The 19810-nt window shown below is 39.9% G+C and overlaps 1 protein-coding gene across 7 annotated transcripts; it reads left to right on the top strand.

Annotated features, from left to right (window-relative positions):
* Positions 1-289: 289 nt before the first annotated feature.
* C7H15orf40 (chromosome 7 C15orf40 homolog) lies at positions 290-19000 on the top strand. Of its 7 annotated transcripts, XR_012661716.1 has the most exons (7): positions 290-419; positions 495-621; positions 1772-1899; positions 3691-3756; positions 3956-4085; positions 17600-17803; positions 18084-19000. XR_012661716.1 is itself a non-coding variant. In XM_075100495.1 (5 exons), exons 1-4 carry the CDS (start codon positions 345-347, stop codon positions 3724-3726), a joined length of 366 nt encoding a protein of 121 aa, XP_074956596.1. In that variant the 5' UTR covers positions 290-344; the 3' UTR covers positions 3727-3756; positions 3956-4801. The 7 variants fall into 7 exon arrangements, 4 of the variants coding, with proteins under 4 accessions (XP_074956596.1, XP_074956594.1, XP_074956593.1 ...); XR_012661714.1 differs by lacking the exon at positions 3691-3756 and having other exon boundaries at positions 293-419; XR_012661715.1 differs by lacking the exon at positions 3691-3756 and having other exon boundaries at positions 303-386.
* Positions 19001-19810: the final 810 nt, after the last annotated feature.

The raw sequence follows: 19810 nt of genomic DNA, 5'->3' as shown, positions 1-19810 counted from the left end.
ATTGTTTATGTGCAACTAGTTTTACAGATTGCATACACTCGTTCTGTGCCATTGGTGTATGTATATAGCATTCACTGTCTTGCAGTATGTACTGTGTAGCAACAGAACGTCTTCGTGTACAAAATCCTGTACCCTCCCCCTAATTATACTAAAATAATTGTAGGACGCAGGAGGTAAAAAACCTCTTTACTCTCCCCCCGTTTCCCTTCACTGGCCTGCTCCCGTGAGGGGCGTGCGGGGCTGAGCGCTCAAACCCCGTCCGACCGCCGGCTCTGCCGATCGCCCACGGCCCCCGCGCCTCGGGGCGGGGCTGGCCGGTGTCGGCGGAAGGGCCGCGCCGCGCCATGCTGGCCCTCGCCGGCTTCCGTTGGCTGCTGGCGGCACCGGTGCGGAGCGGCGGCTGGGCCATGCCCCGGAAGGTGCGGGTGGGGAGGCCCCGAGGGACCGGTGGGCGGGCGGCGCCCGCGGTGACCGCGCCTGTTCCTCTGTTTCAGGGAAAAGGAGCCGGGAAGGGGTCCACGGAACCGGCCGCCGCCGCGGGACCGGTGGTGGCGGCGGGCGACGGCTGCGTGAGGGTGGCGGTTCGCGCCAAACCCGGCTCCCGGTGCAGCGCCGTCACAGGTGGGTCTGCCCGGCCCGGGAGGGGGGATGCTGGGAGTCCTGGCCCGCCGCCGTGCCGGGCGGAGGGGGCCGGGCCTGAGGCGGGGATGTGGCGGGACGGCCCGCTGTCGGGTGGGGACAGCCTCCGCACTCCCGGGCGGCCAGTGGCGCGCGCTGACAGCGGGGGTCGGGGAGCTCCGGTCGCCCCTCCTGAGGGACGGCGCGGGTGGCCTCTCCCGCCCGAGGACTAGCCCTCAGAAACGGGGAACGGAGCGGGAAAACGGCTTTGTCTAACGAGTTCTTCGGCTTATCTCCATCCCCTAAACTGGAAAAAAAAACCCGAAAACAAAAACAAACCCAAAAACCAAAACAACAAAACAAAAAAACCCCCACATCAGAAACTAAAGAAAGCAATTTCACACTGTGCTCGAAAGAAGACAGGAGTAGCGCTTTCCCCCCACCCCTACAGGTGACGCTAGGTGGTGCAGCGAGAGTGGTGTAAATTCTTGTGAGCAAACTTCCTTTTGAAACAGCAAGCACACTGGATGGGCGCTTCGGCTCGACGTGGGTCGCTTTGTGCGTGCTGTTTGTACCCCAAAAGGTTGTGCGGTCTTATTTGAACCGTAAAAGTTTGATCTAATAAAATGTGTTCTCCCTCTAGAAATCTGGACTTGCTCGTGTACGAATCGGTACTGCTTTTTTATACAGATAAGCGTATGAGACACTACTGTGGTGGACTGTAGAGTATGCAGGCTGAATGGGCAGCACAAGGAAATTGTTTATGATAACATAGCTCTCTGGGCAGGCTTATTTATCGTGTCTTTTTTTGTGATTTGTATTCTGCTGTATGACACCAGGCTGGGCTGCACCTGCAGGAGAATGGGCAACGTAGCAAGGGGCTTAGATTAGTGCCCCAGTTGTGTGAAGACTGGTAATACGTGGCTGCACTCTGATGCAGGTCTGAAGGCTTCGCTGTTCTTCGTATTGGAAGGTTATTTTTGTACTGGCCAACAGTTTTACCGTGAAGGAATTTGTGAAGTGTAAAAATGTTGTTAACTGCTAATCTACAAGTTTATTTGTTTTTTAAATGAAAATGCTTTTGAAAGCATAAACATTCATACTAGCTGTTTTGTATATTTTGAGCATAAATTCCTTAAAATATTTGTTATAGATGTGACAGCTGAGGCAGTAGGTGTAGCAATTGCTGCACCTCCATCAGAAGGGGAGGCAAATGCAGAGCTGTGTCGCTACCTCTCTAAGGTGCTAGAAGTGAAGAAGAGTGAAGTTATTTTAGAGAAGGTACTTCCTTTTTTTTTTCTTCTTTTAAGTCTTGCACTACTGCAATTTAAATTCAAGATTTTGAAACTTATTCACTGAGAATGGGGAGCTGCTCTCCAAGATCAGTCCAAAAGATGTTTTAAAGGTGTTTAGTTGAATTAATGGAATGATTCATTGAGAACAAACCTAGTGTAAGAAGAACCACAGCTGATCTTGAGATCTTTAATCAGAATAGTTCTCATCATGATATATTTTCCAAAAATGTGTGGTTCATGTTTTCTGTATTCTTTAAAGATTCTCATTTTCATGTCACATGCAGTTCACAAAATTTGTGCTTTGCAGAGAATGTGCATTTTATTAATAACTTTGCATTCATTTTTTGAAGTAACATCAAAAGTGAACATTTTCTGACAATTAAGTGCACACATGAGCAAAGGCATATAGAAGCACTTGGATTATATATTATTATAGATCACTATATTATAGTTATATTATAGCTGGGCCTCAAGATTTTGTGTGTGTTAGAATTTACATGTCTTGACTTTGGTGAGCACAAACTCTGTTTTATTCATTGCACTGAATAAATAATTTGTTTTATTAATTCATTGTACTTGAAGTCAGTCTTCCCAGTCATGTTCATTTATAGTTTATGAGCATGAGAGCACAATGAAAAATTGTGCTTTTTATTTTTGTCTGTTACTTTAATGTAGTAGTTGTAAAAGTCTGTTAAAAGATAGCGGTAAATTGCAACATGATTAATGGACTGAGCACTGTGTTGCCAAAAGGTAGATATGCAAAGATTTGAATCCTGTTTTTCCTGAGGCATGGGCGTTCTGCTTAATTTGTTTGTCAACATTTTACAAATAGCACTGTTTCCTGCCTTAAAGGGATGTTCAGGTTTAACTATATTATTCTCATAAGCGCTAAGCAGAGTTGAACATAGAAGGGGCCAGTGTCGTCTGACCTTCTTGATTTGTTTTTTCTGACCTATGTCAGAATAATTACATGCTAGTGTTACTTTTCATAAGCCACTGTTCTCAGTGAAGCATTGTGGTAGAATCTCTCTTTCACCTGTGGCTTAGATTTTTCCATCCTGATCTGCTAGGTGCAAACAACAACTGATTTTTGGTACTGGTTGCTCTCTTATGTGATACTTGCTTTATGATGAGCAATAACATTAACAAAATCAATCTATATCAGGGAAATATAAAGTGGGCACTACCAGATATCTATGCAAGGGCCTTGATTTTCATCATCAGCTGTGTAGACTGCTTAAAAAATCTGTTTCTAATTTTAAATTCCATGCTATATTTCTGTATGGTAGAGTTATGGACTCTTTCCTCCCTCAGGATGTCCCTTTTGGGCTTTGCAAACTTTCTGCCAGGCTGCAGATTAACAAGCAACTTGTTTCTCATGGTTTACTGAGTACTAGCAAAGTTCTGTCTTCAGGGGATATGACATGAGGTGGCAGGTTTGCCAGTTGCTATGTAAAACAGCCTTTTTTTCAGTAATACAAAAACAGGTCAATAATATTTCATATAACTGCTCTATGAATCGGAGTGTCTTACAGGTTATCTACAATGTGATTTCTTTTCATTTAGTTGATACTATCAACCTGAGAACTCAGCTTAAGAGTGACTAATAGTCTGTGGGAGAAAACTCTGAAGAAAGATCTGAAAGTACACAGTTATCAAATATATGTGTTTATACACACACACTTTTTAAAAACAAAAAGGCAAATTAGTTGGAGTCTTGCTTCTAGATGATACAAATAAATTATGGAAACTTATCACTCCTTGCTTTCCATTCTAGCCTATAAAAAGAGCATCAATTCAGGGCATACTCTAGAAGCAGTATCCAATTTTAAAAGGAGAGTAGGTAAGACATTGTTTTCCACCTTTCAGATAACTAGAAAAGGACATTGATGAACTACCTTTTACTGCTGTTAATTCTGCTTACCCATACTTCAATAATTATTTTTGAAGTACCTTGTTTGTTGGCTGCAGTGAGATTTTTATGGAATGTGTATTTGATGGTGATTCTCTCAAAGATACAATTTTTTGTGTGTCTAAACCAGGGCGGTAAATCACGTGAAAAAGTGGTGAAGATTTTGGTATCAATGACACCAGATGACGTTTTAGAAAAACTGAAAAAAGAAGCTTCCAGCTGACCTAAAACAAAAGCAGGAAATGGGACAATGCATCTTGGTAAATGGACTGATATTTTTTCTTATGTAAATCTAGTCCTGTTGAGAATGTGGATAATGACTAGGGAAAGATACTTCTCCCCCTCGCCCCACCCTTGTTAACACAGCTGCTGTACAGTTGAAGTTTTTCTGTAGGTTTGCTTAGAAAAACTTGTCTTTACTGAGGCTCTGTAATCTGCCTCTGTCACTACAGAGATTTTTCCGCTCTGGACAGTTTTCTGTTGGTAAGATTTGTCCTCTTTCCTGGTCCCTAAACAAATGGTTTAGAAAACTTGTTTCTTAGTGAAACAAACTTTCGTTAACAAAGTGAAAAACTTGGAGTGGCAGGCTTCAATGTGAAAAGTGGTACAAAAAGATGAGTCTGTCTGGATGGTAAAGACCCTAGAATAATGTTCTTTTCAACATCTAGCGGCAGGTACTGGGTGCAGTTTTGCACTATGTGCACATATGTGCATCTAAAATAAATGTATTGGAGCCAATATACTGTTGTTGATCACACAGGCAAGCTAAAAGCAGAATCACCTCCATAACTGAAACAAAACCAGAAGTTTGCACTATGAAAACCTGACCAATAGCCTAGTAATTGCGTACACAGTGTCACTTTGTAATAGTTTAATTAGGTTCCTGAAAAGTAGAGGTACAATCCTGTATCCTTGCCAAAAGTATGTCAAGTGTAATGGCCGTTTTTTAATAAAAGGGGCAAAAAGTGTTATCAAACTTTGTTTTGTGTTTGTATTTTTAAGGGGAAAAAATGGTTCCTAGAATGTTATTTTTAAACAGAGCTTTTTTGCAATCTTTCTTTGGTTTAAAAATTAGTAGTTTCTAACCCATAGAGAACCATTCAGAGTCATTTGGAGAACAGAGCTAGAGGTCTGTAACTAAATGGGCAGCTATACTCCAGCCTCGGGGCTAATAAGAAGGCTTAACTTCTCTCTTTATCATGTTTCAGAGGCCAGAGTGAGATTTAACTAGTGTTTCTCCAAAATGTTTGTGATATCGCACATGTCTCTGGTGGGAGTTTGCTTTTTTATCTGCATCACTGCTGATGTCTGAAATTGTCCTATCTTTACTATGGTTGTCTCTTTTTTTTTTTTTTAAATATATATATTAAAAGATGTAATGCCTAAAATAAAAAAGAAAAAGTGTTCTGAAGGTTTGCTTAAGGTTTGTCATACCTTTTCCTGGAAAACAATGTAAGGAATGCAAAAGTTACAGCTAAATTTCTTTACCAGCTTCATGCAGTGCAGACTTCATAGCTCATAGTTTAGTTTTTCATGGACAAAAATATTTTCCTTTAGGAAATTCTTTCTGCTTCCTGTTATCCTAAATATTGCAACAATTGTTTTTAGAGTTAGAGAGCTGGTGCTTGTCAAAATGACAGCTCCTTTAAGGTGGCTTGTTTTAAATATGTTATGAAAAGTGTTACTTTCTTGTTTGGAAAGTGTTTGGAGAAGTAAGTCTAAACTGTGAATGCTGCTTGCTTAATGGTTTGCATCTGGGCTCTTTGTTTTCTCAGGCTTTTGGTCAGCTGTACATTGCCTCAGTTGCCTTTCCTTACTGAGCCTTCCTAGTCTGTACTGGTTGGCTGTGTTTTACTGTTCAGTCAGTTTTGGTTCACGGCTGCTTGCTGTTTCATCTGTTCTTGCCCAGCAGAGGGGTACCATGTACCATGTCCTGCAGAAAAATTAAGGCAAAGCAAGCCAAAACTAAGCGTTCATGGTTGGTTGGTGGTTTTTTTTCTGTATTTCCTAGACTACTTTTTATTCTGAGTGGAAAAGAGCAATCCAAAGACAAAGGAATCCTGCATTTATAAGTTATATTCTGAGTTGGATGCTGCAACAGCCATTATAAAGATTTCTTTGGAAGCTAATACCATGTGTTACATGATATGTATTATATACTATATTGAAATAATGTATTCCACTTTCACATGACTTCAGACCCAGGTGGAGGGAGGAGCTGGGTAGGCAGATATAGTCTCTGAAGTACATTGATCTTCAGTGATTATTATCTATAACAATAGCCAATTTAATCTTTCAGTTCCCTCTCTGTCTTGTCAGCATGTTCTGCCTGGTGTCTTTGCTAGTTTCTGCTTCAGGGGTTTCACCTTTCCTAAACACCTTTAACTGGCATTCTGCATCTTTTCTTCCTAACCAGTGAAAGTAACTCAAAGACTAATAGGGTGTCTTCAGTGTATTATGCTGTCATTATTATGTAATGTGAATATTGTCAGATTCATCACTTGTCACTCAGGAGACAAGTACTGTTCATCTAGGAAGTTTATTAGACCTTGGGAAAACAGCCACTGGGCCCTCCTCCCTATTGCATTTCTGTTTTCTATTGCATTTACAAGTGTGTGCATGGGGAGGGGGGAGTCATTTATATAGTATTGATTTTGTGCTTGGCCAAGCCAAGTACTTTTCCTTTCATCTGGAATGTAATATGGCATTTAAGACTCAATTTAATCTGTCTGGTTTAGTCATCATACAGTACTTTTTCAAAACTTATAGTTGGCTGTTTTTAGCATTGCTTCCTAGGAAGCAGAAATATTATTGGTGGCATGTATTGAAGCCATAGCTTCTGTTGCTCAAAGCATAATGTAACTGAGGCCTCAGTGATTGTGTAAAAAAGCCATGGCAGATGGAAGCCACAGCAGCAATCAAAGCAGAGGGATAGAAATTAAGTTCTCTTGGTAGTAGTGCCCTGTCTCACGACGGAAACAGTGGACTAGCTAGCAGAGTGGCAAATAAAGTCTTTATGTTTTGGGAACAGAGAATTTATTTAATAGAAGTAACCAAAATTGTTTTAGAAGGGTAGTATAAATAACACTGGGGTGTTGCCATACCTAATATCTGAGAGCCTCTTATATCAATGGTTTTTACGCAGTCATCTAATTCTATCCTTGATATCTTGGTTGTGGATACATGTATCCCAGTGAAATTCCTGGGAGGCAGGAATTGCTGGTCCATTGTGTATCAACAGTGAGGTACAGAAGAGTTTAGCAGCTTGTGTGACCAAGCAAGTCAATGGCAAAACTGTGATCCTAGCACTTTCAAATCTTGTATTGAAATTATAACCTGTCAGCTATCTCTTCATGAACACAGCGAATGAAATATCTTTCAGTCCACTGAGAAAATTGTGGTAGCAAATATCCCTAACTCTTCAGCAGAGTATGTTTTTAATAGAACAGAGGTTTGTGATATCGTGGGAAGCTTCTTCCAAGAATTTCAAAACTTTTCACATCCCCTGTCTCAATAAAACTTAACTCTTACTCCTAGACCAGTTTAAAAACACTGTGGTGCCAGTTGCTACCCTCCTTTTACTTGTTGGTCCCTATTTTATCCATGTGCATTAAGCTACATGATTACTCAGCTGTTTGAAATCCTGCTATTGACTCAAGCACTGTCCTCTTTTCCTAATACGTTGTCTGACCAATTTCAGTAAAATCTGTCTAATGGTGATTTAATATCTTACTGCTTACATACCTGGGCAGTCAGTGCATTTTTTTAATATAATTAAGTTATTTAAACATCAGCAAAATAGAAGTTATCTGAATAAATTCTGTGCCAAGCAGTCTTAATGGCATAGCACATCCTTGGTCTTTCATCCACTTGGTTACATTTGTTTTCTATAATCCAACTTTGAAAGTAGGTATATGCCTTCATTGCAGTACTCTAATATGCTAATTAAGGATATTTCATTATACCCTCTGAAGCTGGCCACTTTGCTATTTTACTTTCAACGCACTGCATTTATCATCTGCAGTACATTTCTATCTCTCCTTTTAGTCCCAAGTGTTTCTAAATCCCCACTTCTTCAGGTGTCATCAGTCTAAATAATCCTGTATAATTGACAACTTTGTCAATAACTGGCAGTGGCAATTTACCAGAAAGCACAATTTAATATCTGCCTTCGTTCAGCCTCTGGGAAGATAAATACACCTGATCTTTCTGCTCATTACTTCACATGTCTGTCTCTGTGTTTTCCCTCTCATACTGTTTATTTGCATATGTAAAACTTGAAACAGATTAATTCCTTTTTAAAATTTTTTTTATTTCAATCTACTGTATTCCCCTCTTAATGTTTTTAGTCTTTATCTCAGGAGGATGATTCATTGCCATATTAGCTATTATAAAAATGTGCTCCCCGTCTCCTTCTGGGAACAGAGTGTTTTACCCGCATGTAAAGTATATCTTGGTTATTATTCTCTAGGAAGGCTGCTGCACTTGGGGCAAAGTGCTGTCAATGTAACCAAGGCACAATAAACAGTCAAAAAGCTGCTGAAGAAATTAAATAGTTGCCTTAAAGGAGTGTAATACTTCTCCAAGGTACTGGGAATTCATTTCTTCCTGGTCCTTTATATAATAGCTTTTCAAGTAATTGTTAGTGAGCCATGAAGAATTTTGTGTTAATCTATAAATACTGCATTTATTTGTTTTTGCATTGTTTCAAGAGCTGGGGAAGTTAGTGATGAAGTAGTGTACCGTACTGTCTTACTACAGCTCAAGGCTCAGTTTCTGGAATGTTGTTTAAATAACATTTTGAGTTTCCAAGTCTGAAGTAAGGCAGGTTGGTCACTATAGCAATATACTGTAAAGAGAACTGTTAACCATGGACTTAAGGAGAAAAGAATGTTGGAATGACCAACAGAGGGTCAAAACCTCATTTTGTGCTGCTCAGACAAAGCAGTCATCTGCCTTAAGAGAATAACTGGGGTTACAAAGTATAATTCTGTGGTGATTGTCATTAAGTTGACTTTTTTCTATTACCTAGTACATGTGTACTACGCATGGCTGCAGCATGTTGTTCCTTTGGCCAGCTTTCATTGCTGTAGTGTTTTGCAAACCAGGATGCATTGAGGCATAATTTATTAAAAAATTCAAAGCTCTCAATACGTATTATGACATAGTTGGTGCCCATCTGCCTGAAAGGGACATCAGCAAGTTGAATTTTATAAAACAAGCTATTTCTATGGAACCTTCTTTTACTGGTGCTACTTTTGATAGCTTGTCTTAAAATCTACAAAGTTTTCTGCTTCTTTTCTGGTGTTCAGAAGGTCTATGGGGTTACATTTGATAGCGGTATCACCACATATGCTCAGCTCAAGCAGCCACCTTCCTGACATCTCTGGGCGCTGGGTTCATATGGCCTCTTGCTGCCTCTCACCTTCAGTTTTGCAGCTGCTGTTTCAGGTAAGTGCCCTCCAGCAGGGCCAGGCTCTCTGAGGTTGTTTCTGCTCTTTATTTGTCACATCAGGGTTGTTGCTGATGCATATCTCCTTAGATGCTACTGTATTTCTTGGGCTTGACAGCTCTTTGAGATTCATTGTGGAAGGGGGGTGGGGGGGAGGGAGAAAAACCTTGTGATATAATCTTTGCAATCCAAGTGCAAACATGTCCCCTCCAGTGAGGCCCTGTAGCAGCTCTGTATAGCCTCCTGGCATTTGTCCTTTAATAAAATGTCTCCTTTCGTCTTCAGTAAATCTGACAGCAATCAGCTGGCATGTATGTGAGGTCATGTTCCTGCTACGAGGAAAGATTGCTATTAGCTATTAGGTGCACTTCTGAACAAGCAATTTTCTTCAGTTTCATAGCTGCCTTTTTACAATGGAAGTGCAATCTGTTACTAATAGCCCTTGATAGGTTTATGGTTTGGGGGGCATTTTTTATTTTTGTTTTAAAAACCTGATTAAGCTTATCACTGACTGAATATAAATGCTAATACAGAGAAGGGACCAGCCAGACAAATTGCACTTGGCTAATTTTACTTAATGAGAATATCTGATTCTGCTCAGTCACTTCCTTGCTGAGTTCGGGTTCAGCTACCAAAGCAGACCCAGGAGATTTTTGTTAAATATTTTCAAAAGGTAATAAGCTTATAATGATGTTCTCAAACTGTATGAGTTCTGTTTGCTGTGATTGCTGTCATAGATCAGCTAGAATAAATTTTTTTATTTATTTAATACAGTGCCAGGCAATATTTCTGGCAGAAGATAAATGTGAAATTAGAGCATCTGAAAACACTGATTTGACAATAGCTGTCATTAAAAGGTGAATGTGTGGCAAGGCCAGTCTTCCAGTAATCAAATGCCTGTGTGCATAAAAGTAGAGAAGGTGTAAGATCTAATTAAACACTACCTTTCAGTAGTCTGAAAAGTATATAACTCCTAAATCTGCAAAAATAAGCAAAGTGACCCTGTCAACTGAAGTGTTGGTATACATGTGTTACGTACTTAAAGAAACAAAGACAAAAAGAACAGGTAATACCAGAGCTTGCCATAAGCCTTTCTGCCATTGCAAATCTGAATTTGAAATTATTTTTTCCTCTAATCTTGCTGTAAGATAGACCTCTACAAGAAACAGAAAATTTTCTGCACCACTGTTCATGTCACAAGGCTGTGAAGAAAAGTTCCACTTAAGCATGTTTTATGGAAAATGGTGCTTAACAACCTTTTTGTAGAAAACCTTTGGTTTCTCAGCTGCACGTGATTCCTGATGACTTCAGTGTACCTACTTGGTCTTTTTACCTGGAGAAGAATTTGGTGAAGTGCTCCAATTTTATATACCTGGGCTTATAAAATTAAATAAGCAATTTATGTTAGTTCATTTTAGATCTTAGCTATTTTCAGGCTGGGTTTTAGGCTTTGTCCTGCAGTTATCCAAAGAGAGATTAGACTCTCTGAAGAAACCTTGTTTGATTGATTCCTGGGTTTGCATACTAGGTGAAGTTCTCCAATCCAAAAATAGAGAAAATAAAGCGGGGGGCGGGTGGTGGGGGATTAATTTACATTAATCAAAGGACATACATTGAGTTAGGAGCAATTTTACTTGGCTTGTTGGAAGTACTTGCTGCATGTCCCTAAGGTCTGCTGGGGAGGAACATGCACAGAATAGAGGCTGTGATAGACTCTAGATATTTTATAGCACCTGCTCTGCTGTTTAGCACTCAAGTCGGAATGGGGAAAAATCTGTCATGTTTTCCAAGACTGTAAATCTAATAATTTGCAATATAACTTTCACAGTATTTTTTTTACTTGCAATCTGTGAATCTAGGTAGGAAAAGGATATTACCTATGGCCCTTTGCGTGTGAATCCTGGGCCCTTAAATGCCAATCTGAAATTTTTCAGGAAGGAAAGATTCATCTTCTGAAATGATAGATTTGTGTAAGGGCTGTTTATGTGTAATATAGAAAGAGCATCTACTGATACAGTTCTTATTTAGAGTTGTGTGGGTTAAAATACAAATTCAGATGGAAAAGTTTGTGAGCTGCTCATAACTAGTTCATCCATTCTGCCTTCCTATCTCATTTAAGTAAATTGATTCTACAAAGGCAGCTACACTTTGCCAGCATTTTTTCATTTTGGTGACTGAACTATTATCCTTCACAGCTCATCAGGACTAACACTTTGTAATTGCTGTGAGAGGCTGGCACATCCCCTTGCCACCAGAATCAGCCAACTGCAACTCACAGGGCCTTGTCTTAGCTGCAGAGCTTCATCCAAAGTATTGTGAAGCCTCCCACAGGTTTCCATTACGCTAAGCAGGCAGCTCTGGGAGCCCAGCCCCCAGCCCTTTGCAGTGGAAGGAGCTCCTGCCAGAAATGCTCATTCAGGTTAGTGGGTACAGTGAGAGTTTGCTCTACAGGGGAAGATAACTGTGGACTGTATAAAAATGTTTCAAAATATGAGACACTCTCTTCTATTTCTGTCAGAAGAAAAGCATTAAGAGTCTAATTAGAAGAGAAATTTTAACTCTGAGAAATTTGTATCAGTCATTGCCACCTTTCATCTCTGAATTTTAGACCTAGCCCCTCTGCTGTATTAATTTCCACTGTTGAAAAAGTACAAATACTAAAAAGGAGGGCACTTCAAGGTTTGAGTGAAATCACTTGGGAATGGTAAAATCAGGCCTTCTGATTAACTGACTCATTCATTAGTGTAATATGTGAGAGAGTAAATCAAACACTTGTTTTCTTTTGCTTTACTGTCTGTGAAGAACATTGAGTAGAAGAGACACCCATTTCTACATCCTCCAAAATTATGTGCTTTCTCCACAGAGGAGCCTTTGGTCTACTGCCACATGCCTGTTCAGTTTTAGAGGATAAATTCAGCCCTGAGTTTTAGAGGATAAATAAATCTGTGACTTCTTAATTGCAATGAAAAAGTTTGACTCGAGGCAGGTTTGGCAGCAGAGAAAAAGCTATCAAGACTGTTGTGAATGTTTGATTGGCAGCAGGGGAGATAGCTGTATTTAAGGATTTTAGAGAAGAACTTGTCCTAAACAATAAGGTCTAAGCCAGTTCTAGAGACTAAGACTGCTGATAATCTTTGTGTCCAGTTTCATGAAGGACCAAATCTTTTCCAAAGAAGAACATCGGATGTCTAAAATAAGAAAATAAGAACATATAAACTAGGTATAGCAACCTCCATGGTTTGTTCCTTCTCCCTAGTCTTTTCTGTATGTAATGTCCTACAAATTCTTGTTCTAGATTAGATTTGGGTTCTTGGGGATGCACACACCTCTGTTCCTTTGGTAAACCTCAGAGTCTCTTGTTGCTGCTGTAATACAAATAATAATAAGAGCATAATCAAGGTTGTATTTGTTTTGTGGTTACTCTGAACGCTAGAGACTTACAGTAATTATAATACCATTAAATAGTAATGGAAAAGGATTTAAAAGTAGATCATGAGGCTCCTGGAAGGAGATGTAAATCTTGCTCAGTTTTCTTCACTACCCCAGGCATTGCATTCCTCTCACGGCAAAAAGAGCAACCTAAAATGACTTCCAAAATGCTGGGGTGTAGACCAGCCCCTCTGTGCTAGGAGCCAAGAGTGCCATGTAAAATACAGGTTTATGTGGGAGAAACTAAATGGGAATGAATTCAGCTTCAAAAATCAGTTTTCTGTGATTTTGGAAGTGTATTGTGTCTGACTGCATTTAGTAGTCAGAGACAGTGCATTTGGTGCCCAGAGAGCAGAATATAACTATGAAGAAAGCAATTCTTCCATATACCTCTCACCATGGGATCTGATTGCTTTATAAATCTATGCAACCAGTGTTATGACTCTATTTTTTTTTTTTGACTGTGCTTATATGAAAACATTATATGATATGGCTCTATGACCCAGTCCTTTGTTTCATGAAACAATACTCAGTCCCAACATCATGATTTGTATAAGCCGGTGTAAGCTGGTTTTGCCTCCTGTCTTCTTTCATAATGTGTTCACAGTGTAAATCTCCTGTTACATGCTTGAAACTCTGTAAATACAAGGGATAAGAACACTGTCCATCTAGAAGCCAAATAATAAAATCGGTTGTGCTAAGACTTAAAGTGGCAGGGTGCCGTGGGGCCAGAGGTGTGCGTGTAGGTTCTTCTGTACTTTGCATGTGAGACAGACCAGCTCCAAGGAGTCTTTTAGCAGCTGCAAGGCCATTGCCTTGTCCTTTCTTTAGAATGGGTATGTTTTAGGGGAAAAAGGATTTCTTTTGGATACTTTAGTCTGTCTACTTTGTCGTGTGAGCCACAAGGTCTACATTGGCCCCTGATTATAGTGTCTCTGTGGCTGTTGCGGTGTTTACAGTGTTCATTTGTGAGGGAGAGATGATGTATGTGACTTTGGTTAATGATCCCTTAACACACGGTGCTTCCAGTTCAAATTGGAAGACAGCATCCAAAGAGGACGACAGGCTATGTATGATAAATACCTCCCCCGCTGCACAGTTAGAGTCAGCTTATAACAAATGTGAAAAATGCAATTTCATTTTCCTTCAGCTTTTCAATTTCTTGCTGTTGCCTTTCACAGAGGAAAAAAAAAGATTTTTGTCAAAATCATAATAATTTAATGCCATATATATTTGAAAGCTCTTAGAAGGTTACAAAGGTGAATTTAAAAAACAATTTTAATTGTTCCTTTACTTCCTCTTATGTATAGTGAAATTTACTGACAAAGGGCCAATGAAGAGGATTTATAAACTGATTTTAGTATAATCACATTCTGGCCTGTATCAGTATTCAGGAGGTATTGCTTCTCCTAACCTGAAGTGATGTGTTAATTTGACTTGGAGATGGAGTAAGATGTGGACACAAACAATTTATTGGATTAAATAAAATCATAACTACAGATCAGTGATTCTGCTATAGTGTTTGGTTGGTTAAAATAGAAAGCGTTGCCATTAGTGCATGGGAGTCTGCAGTTTATCATCTGCTGTCAGATAATCAGCCCTGTTACCAAATTGTGGCCTCTCCAGTTTTGCCCGCAGGCTGGCAATGTCATGGGGACAAGCAGGGTGCCGGCAGCCTCGGAAACGTTGCAGACCCAGCGTGGCACTTGCCCGCCGCAGTTGCAATGCAGGTTATATGCACAGGATCCTTCATGCGTTATAACATTTGTTTAGGTTCTCAGCATGCTGCAGTGGACTGACTGCTTCTATATATTTGTATCTGTTATGCTCACAGAAAAGAATGTGGTTTATTTAGCAGCTTAATCCATAGGAATTCAAATAAATTCTACTCTTTAGACCCTTTGCTTGTTTTTAGGTCCGTAGTGTTCTCCACCACTGCCTGTGTTAACCCAGACAAATCCTAGTCAGTGACTTTATTACCTACAGTCATTTTCTCTTGTTAAGTAACCTCCTCTCAACTGTTGAAACTGAGTCACTCTTGTGCAGTTAACTACAAGCTTGCCCTACTAAACTCTATTTGTCTGTCTTGCAAGCAGTAGTAGGTGAACTCGGTAGAGATTTTTGTAGGTGCTTAGCACTGTAAGGATCCTGGGCTCTCCTGGACTCAGCTAGCGTCTCTGAATAGGCTGCTTTTATCCCAAATGGTGCAGACAAAAATACTAAAGGTCACTGCCACACACTATTCCACAATGAAGCTGCCCCAAAGTAACAAATCGATAGCTGATGATAAACAGTGTAGAAGAGGAGGTCCCATACTTAAGCCATTGTTAAGAAAGAAGGAATCACAATGAGCTCCAGGAGGTTCAGAGAATAGCTTCCAGAGGGAAGTGTGGCAAATCTGTCTGTCGATTCATCTAAAGTTAGACTGGACAAAAAAAAACTCTAAACCCAACTACAAGTGTTCTGTGTATCGAAGGGTGGGATGATGGTATGGTGGCATCACAACAGGCAGAGTGAGAGGGGCTGGTGATAGACAGGGAATAAAGTTTATTCCATTTACAGACTATTTTAAAGCCCTGCTCTGATTTTGCCAAATGAAACGAAGATGCAGATATTTGATGTGGTTTTAACTCAGGGATGATATTTTGGTCATCTTTGGGAGCTGAAATTCACCTGTTAAGATTTCCTTTCTTTTTTTGCATTACAGTTCTGAGTGTTTTCTAGCAATCCTTGAAGTTTCTATATTAGTAGCAGAAAACGTGAAGAGCCTGAGAAGCTTTTCTGAGTGATGTCTTGGATGGCATGGTTACAGACAGGTTTCTGCCTTTTAAAACGTAGTATAGGAGGTGTGATCTAAGGAGACAGAAATTAACAGTTAAAAGTCATTCATGAGCCGATGTCCTGTAGCACTGCTGCATGCCATATGCGTGTGCAGCAAAAGTGGAGTTGAGCCAAGGAGCAGCTGAGTTTGTGGACAGCTTTGAATCCAAAGTTACGACAGGACCTGCTGGGATGTCTAGGATCCTCCCCCAGAGCATTAATGAGAAATACATGCCATCTGGAGGAATTTGCTTGCCAAGGGACTGCGACGCCATCTTTGTCTTCTAGTTATCATCAATCACAAATGGCTTTTAAATAGATTTGTATTTTACCTTCAGCCAGATGATTTTGTCTTCTCAGCTACTAAGGACACTCTGACCTTTCAATAGCCTCTTCTAGAACACTTTGTATTTCTGATAAGACACATTTGTTGCAATGGCTGCTCTGTCGCTCATCTCTTTCCTTTTCCTGCACCAGTACTTTCCCTCTTTCATCATAGCTGCCTCGTCCATTCCTCCCCTTACCACCTTATTTTCTTTCTTTCTCTTTTGCTGTAAGTGCAGAGAACAACTTTACCTTTAATGTTTTTGAGACACAGATGATTAACTATGTAATTCTAGTAGTTTGCATTAAAATTTTTGCACCTACTTGATTTAAAAAAAGGCAGGTACCCTAATACGTAAGGTTGGAATTTTACTCACTCTTGCCGTGATTGTATGGTGTGTACATGAATGTTTTAAAAATCAATTAAATGTAAATGAATAGTACATTCAATATAGTAACCATCACAAGTTTTATTGATGTGGAATCTAGTTTGCATAGATTGCCCTGTCATTTTTAATTTACCTCTTTTTAATTCAGTGTTAACTATCAAATTGGACTACCCATGCGTCTTAGCTATGATGAGGCTGTCTTTGTGCTACTTATATTTTTGAAGGCTTTTCTACTACACCCATAGGATTAGAATCACTTATTGTTCAGTGCAGGTCTAGCTTTGAGAGCTTGCTAGGCCACAGAATCCCAGCTATAGGCCTCTAAATACTATGCTATATAACTATGGAGTGACATAAAGGCAGTGTTTAAATCAAGTCACTGCCTTCACAGTATTTATAATGTGTTTGATTTTAGCTAAAAAATACTTAAAAATCAGCAAACAAATCAATTTGCTCACCAGAATGTTTCTAATGTATTGTGCTGGGACATACAGACCCCAGCTGGGATTGTTATACACCATACCTGTGCTTTAAATGGAGTAGCTCCTCCTGGGAGGATTTGTAGCCAAAATACAGAGCACAGAAGAGGGAAACAGGGCAGACTTAACCACTGTTTTAAGGGTGGAAGCTGAGACACAAAAGTATTAAAAGTGGTTTGTAGCTGAGCTGGGAATTAACATGCATGTCTGGTTCTATATTTGAAAACATCCTTCCTCTTAACTTTCTTATTAGTTCAGGTAGAATGGCGGGCACTGGGGCAAAGTTGTCTTTTTAGAATTTTAAAGTAGTTTTAAAAGGTCTTGTCTTCAGCAGTGTTCAAGAATATGAGGAACTAGTAAAACAGATGTATCTGAAATAAATAGCCTGGTCTCTGCATAGTGACAGGAAGGAGAGAATAAAAACAGTAGTGGATTTAAAAAACATTTTTAGGCCAGTAATAAGAATATGTGTAATGCAGGTATGGAGGGAAGTAAAATTAGGCTGATCTTTTATTACCTAGCAATAAATCTGTTTTGTCTCTAAAACCTAAAATCCTGCTGGTGAGGTCGAAAGAGTTTTTTCAATTGCATTTACCCAGACTGCAGGATATGTGATCAATAGCTATTTGTTTATCATTCCCTGGATCTCTCCACCTTGTGTAAGGACTTAAACTCTGCCAGTCTAATGAGTCTAGCTGCTTCGCTGTTTCCAGATTCTTACGTCCATATTCTGCCAGCTTGTTTTATGCTGGGGAGGTCCCCGGAGCTTGTGGAGGAGGAAGGAATTTCTCTCCCCCATGCCCCCCCGCCCAGGCCGTGGCATGGCAGTAAAGCCACTTGATAACCAAAAATCAAATCTCAAAACTTATTTTCCCCTACAGGGTTCAGGATACATGAGGAAATGGCCATGAAACAATTGTTCCTTCAGCTCAGCCGTGCTCCTTCCCATCACTGCCTGGGCTGTACAACGTACCCTCCTAGTCGCATCTTACCTTAACAACAAAAAAAATGTAATTCTGCTGATGGAAGTATCCTCTGAGCTGCAGGGTTGGAGAAATAGGATTTGCCCATGTTGGCAATTTAAGGTAAAGCTCCTTTATGTTCTTATAGCAGTTTAGCTGTAGCTAGGGTTTAGAGGAGGGTGTGTGTACCCCAGGCTTGATGCTCCAGCAGTTCACTTGAGAGCAGGTGTTTCGAGTGCGCGGATTATAAACGAGTAACGTGAGGTTGATCTGAGGAGAATGTGTGTCCACGCAGAGCTCTTGCACTAAACCGATCTAAATTCCAGAGGTTTTGTATGCTGCATTTAAATGCTCATACCATTAAAACCACTGAAGCAGTATTCTTAAATGTGCTTTGTTTCAGGTCTCTGTGGCATTTATAAATCAAGATGACTTGATGACTACAGAAGGGTAAAACATAAAAAACAGGCCTTTGCTGTGGAAAAAATAATTTTATTTTGTAAAAAGAATATATAATCATTTGGAGCTGGTTGCACTTGGCAGTGATTACTGTTACTTATTTTTCTTGAGCACATTTTCCATCAAAAATGTATTGTTTCAAGCATTTCTTCAGAAATAAACTTCAGACGCAGCTTTGGACAAAGAGCATCTGCTTTCTGACCAGCACGAATCATGCTAAACTTGGAACAGGGTGGCCAAAAGCTATGTGAAACATGATATGCTTGGTTTTTCAATCTTTATCTCAACAGTACTAATTATAAGCTTAAGTATTTAATTAATGTGGATATATAAATACATATAAATTGTCTTTCCTCACACTGTGCAAGAGCTGTGAAAAAGCTTAGTGTCTTAGTCATTCTTTTAACATGTAACATGTTTCAGTTTGAAGATGCTGCTTGAATCCTTGAAGATATTTTTTTTCATGGGTAAGGTTGGGCCTTGGTTATTTTTGTAGTTCTATAAAAAATAACTAAGTTGTTTTCTTACCTTTAACTTATCTTTTGAATAGATGAGGTTTTTTCTTCAAACAGTGAGGAGGAGCAGCTTTGACACTTGTTATTGATACACCTTTCGTTAGTGAAGCAAGGTTTGAATTACACAACATGCAAAAAAAGAAAAGGCAACCCATACTTGTGGAAAAAAGTCATCCAGCTGCTGAAGTATTATTTGAAAAAGAAGCATCTCTGTGTTTGGAAAAAGGCAATGTTCATTTGTATTCCTGTTGGTCACAAATAACAAAAAAGTAACCATGGGAGATGATGATACAATTTATCCTGTTGTGTGTTTATTAGACTTAGAGGAAAACATAGTTATCACCAACTTTTACCATCTCTTGCAGTAAATTTGTATTTCAACAGGAAAGAGTGCTTAGAAAGTCAGGGGCTGAGCTGTATAGAAATAACACTTTGGCTGTTTCACTGTTTCATGTAAGCAAATGAGGACTGACAAGCACTAAGTGGAGTCTGCACTTTACTGCAGAAAAACATAGGCCATGGTAAACACAAAAATAAATTCCAGCCTGCGGGGCCTAGTGAAAAAATAATCCTCTTGAGAGGCAAGATCATTGTGCACCACCATGGTACGGTTGTCATCTACTCTTCTGGCAGTGCTGGAGCTGCTGGATTCTGTTTTGATCTCCAGGATTACCTCCGTGTGTCTCAAGTCAAGCTACATATTTCCTAAGTACTTTCAGGGAAACCTGATCTGTCCTATAATCTTGCTTAGCTTCTGGGCATTAGAATATCAGCACTGTGCATAATTTAAACAGGGTTATATAGCTCTCTTCTAACATGCAGAGACAAGGGGACAGATTACAGTAATTTTTCCTGATTGGCAAATGAAAGGCAATGGAGGTGCAGTTTCATTAAATTGCTCCTAAGGCGGTCTGTAGCTGCTGTAAGCAGTCCTGTTCTCCCTGCCTTCTCGCTCCATGTTCCTACCCCCTCTTGCTTGTCAGGGTTAGAGAAGGTGTGACTGCAGAAGTTGGATCAGCTAACAAAATTCGCCCAGAGTTGTGTAGTTTGGAGACTTCGCCCCCCCTCTCCCCCCCCGCCCCCCATCCAAGGAATGAGGGTGGTGGCAGGCAAAACCTTAGCTTAAATTTGATACAAAAAGAATTTTCCTTCCAAC

The sequence above is a fragment of the Phalacrocorax aristotelis genome, chromosome 7, assembly GCF_949628215.1.
Source record: "Phalacrocorax aristotelis chromosome 7, bGulAri2.1, whole genome shotgun sequence".
NCBI lineage: Eukaryota > Metazoa > Chordata > Aves > Suliformes > Phalacrocoracidae > Phalacrocorax > Phalacrocorax aristotelis.
The sequence above is the reverse complement of the archived record's forward strand: the minus strand, read 5'-3'. Positions and strand labels throughout refer to the sequence as shown.

Bases quoted from the DNA above. Each gene is read 5' to 3' on its own strand.
- C7H15orf40 (XM_075100493.1), top strand. From the start codon at position 345: ATGCTGGCCCTCGCCGGCTTCCGTTGGCTGCTGGCGGCACCGGTGCGG. The intron at 622-1,771 runs GTGGGTCTGCCC...TATTTGTTATAG, and splicing joins CCGGTGCAGCGCCGTCACAG to ATGTGACAGCTGAGGCAGTA. The intron at 1,900-3,955 runs GTACTTCCTTTT...TGTCTAAACCAG, and splicing joins GTGAAGTTATTTTAGAGAAG to GGCGGTAAATCACGTGAAAA.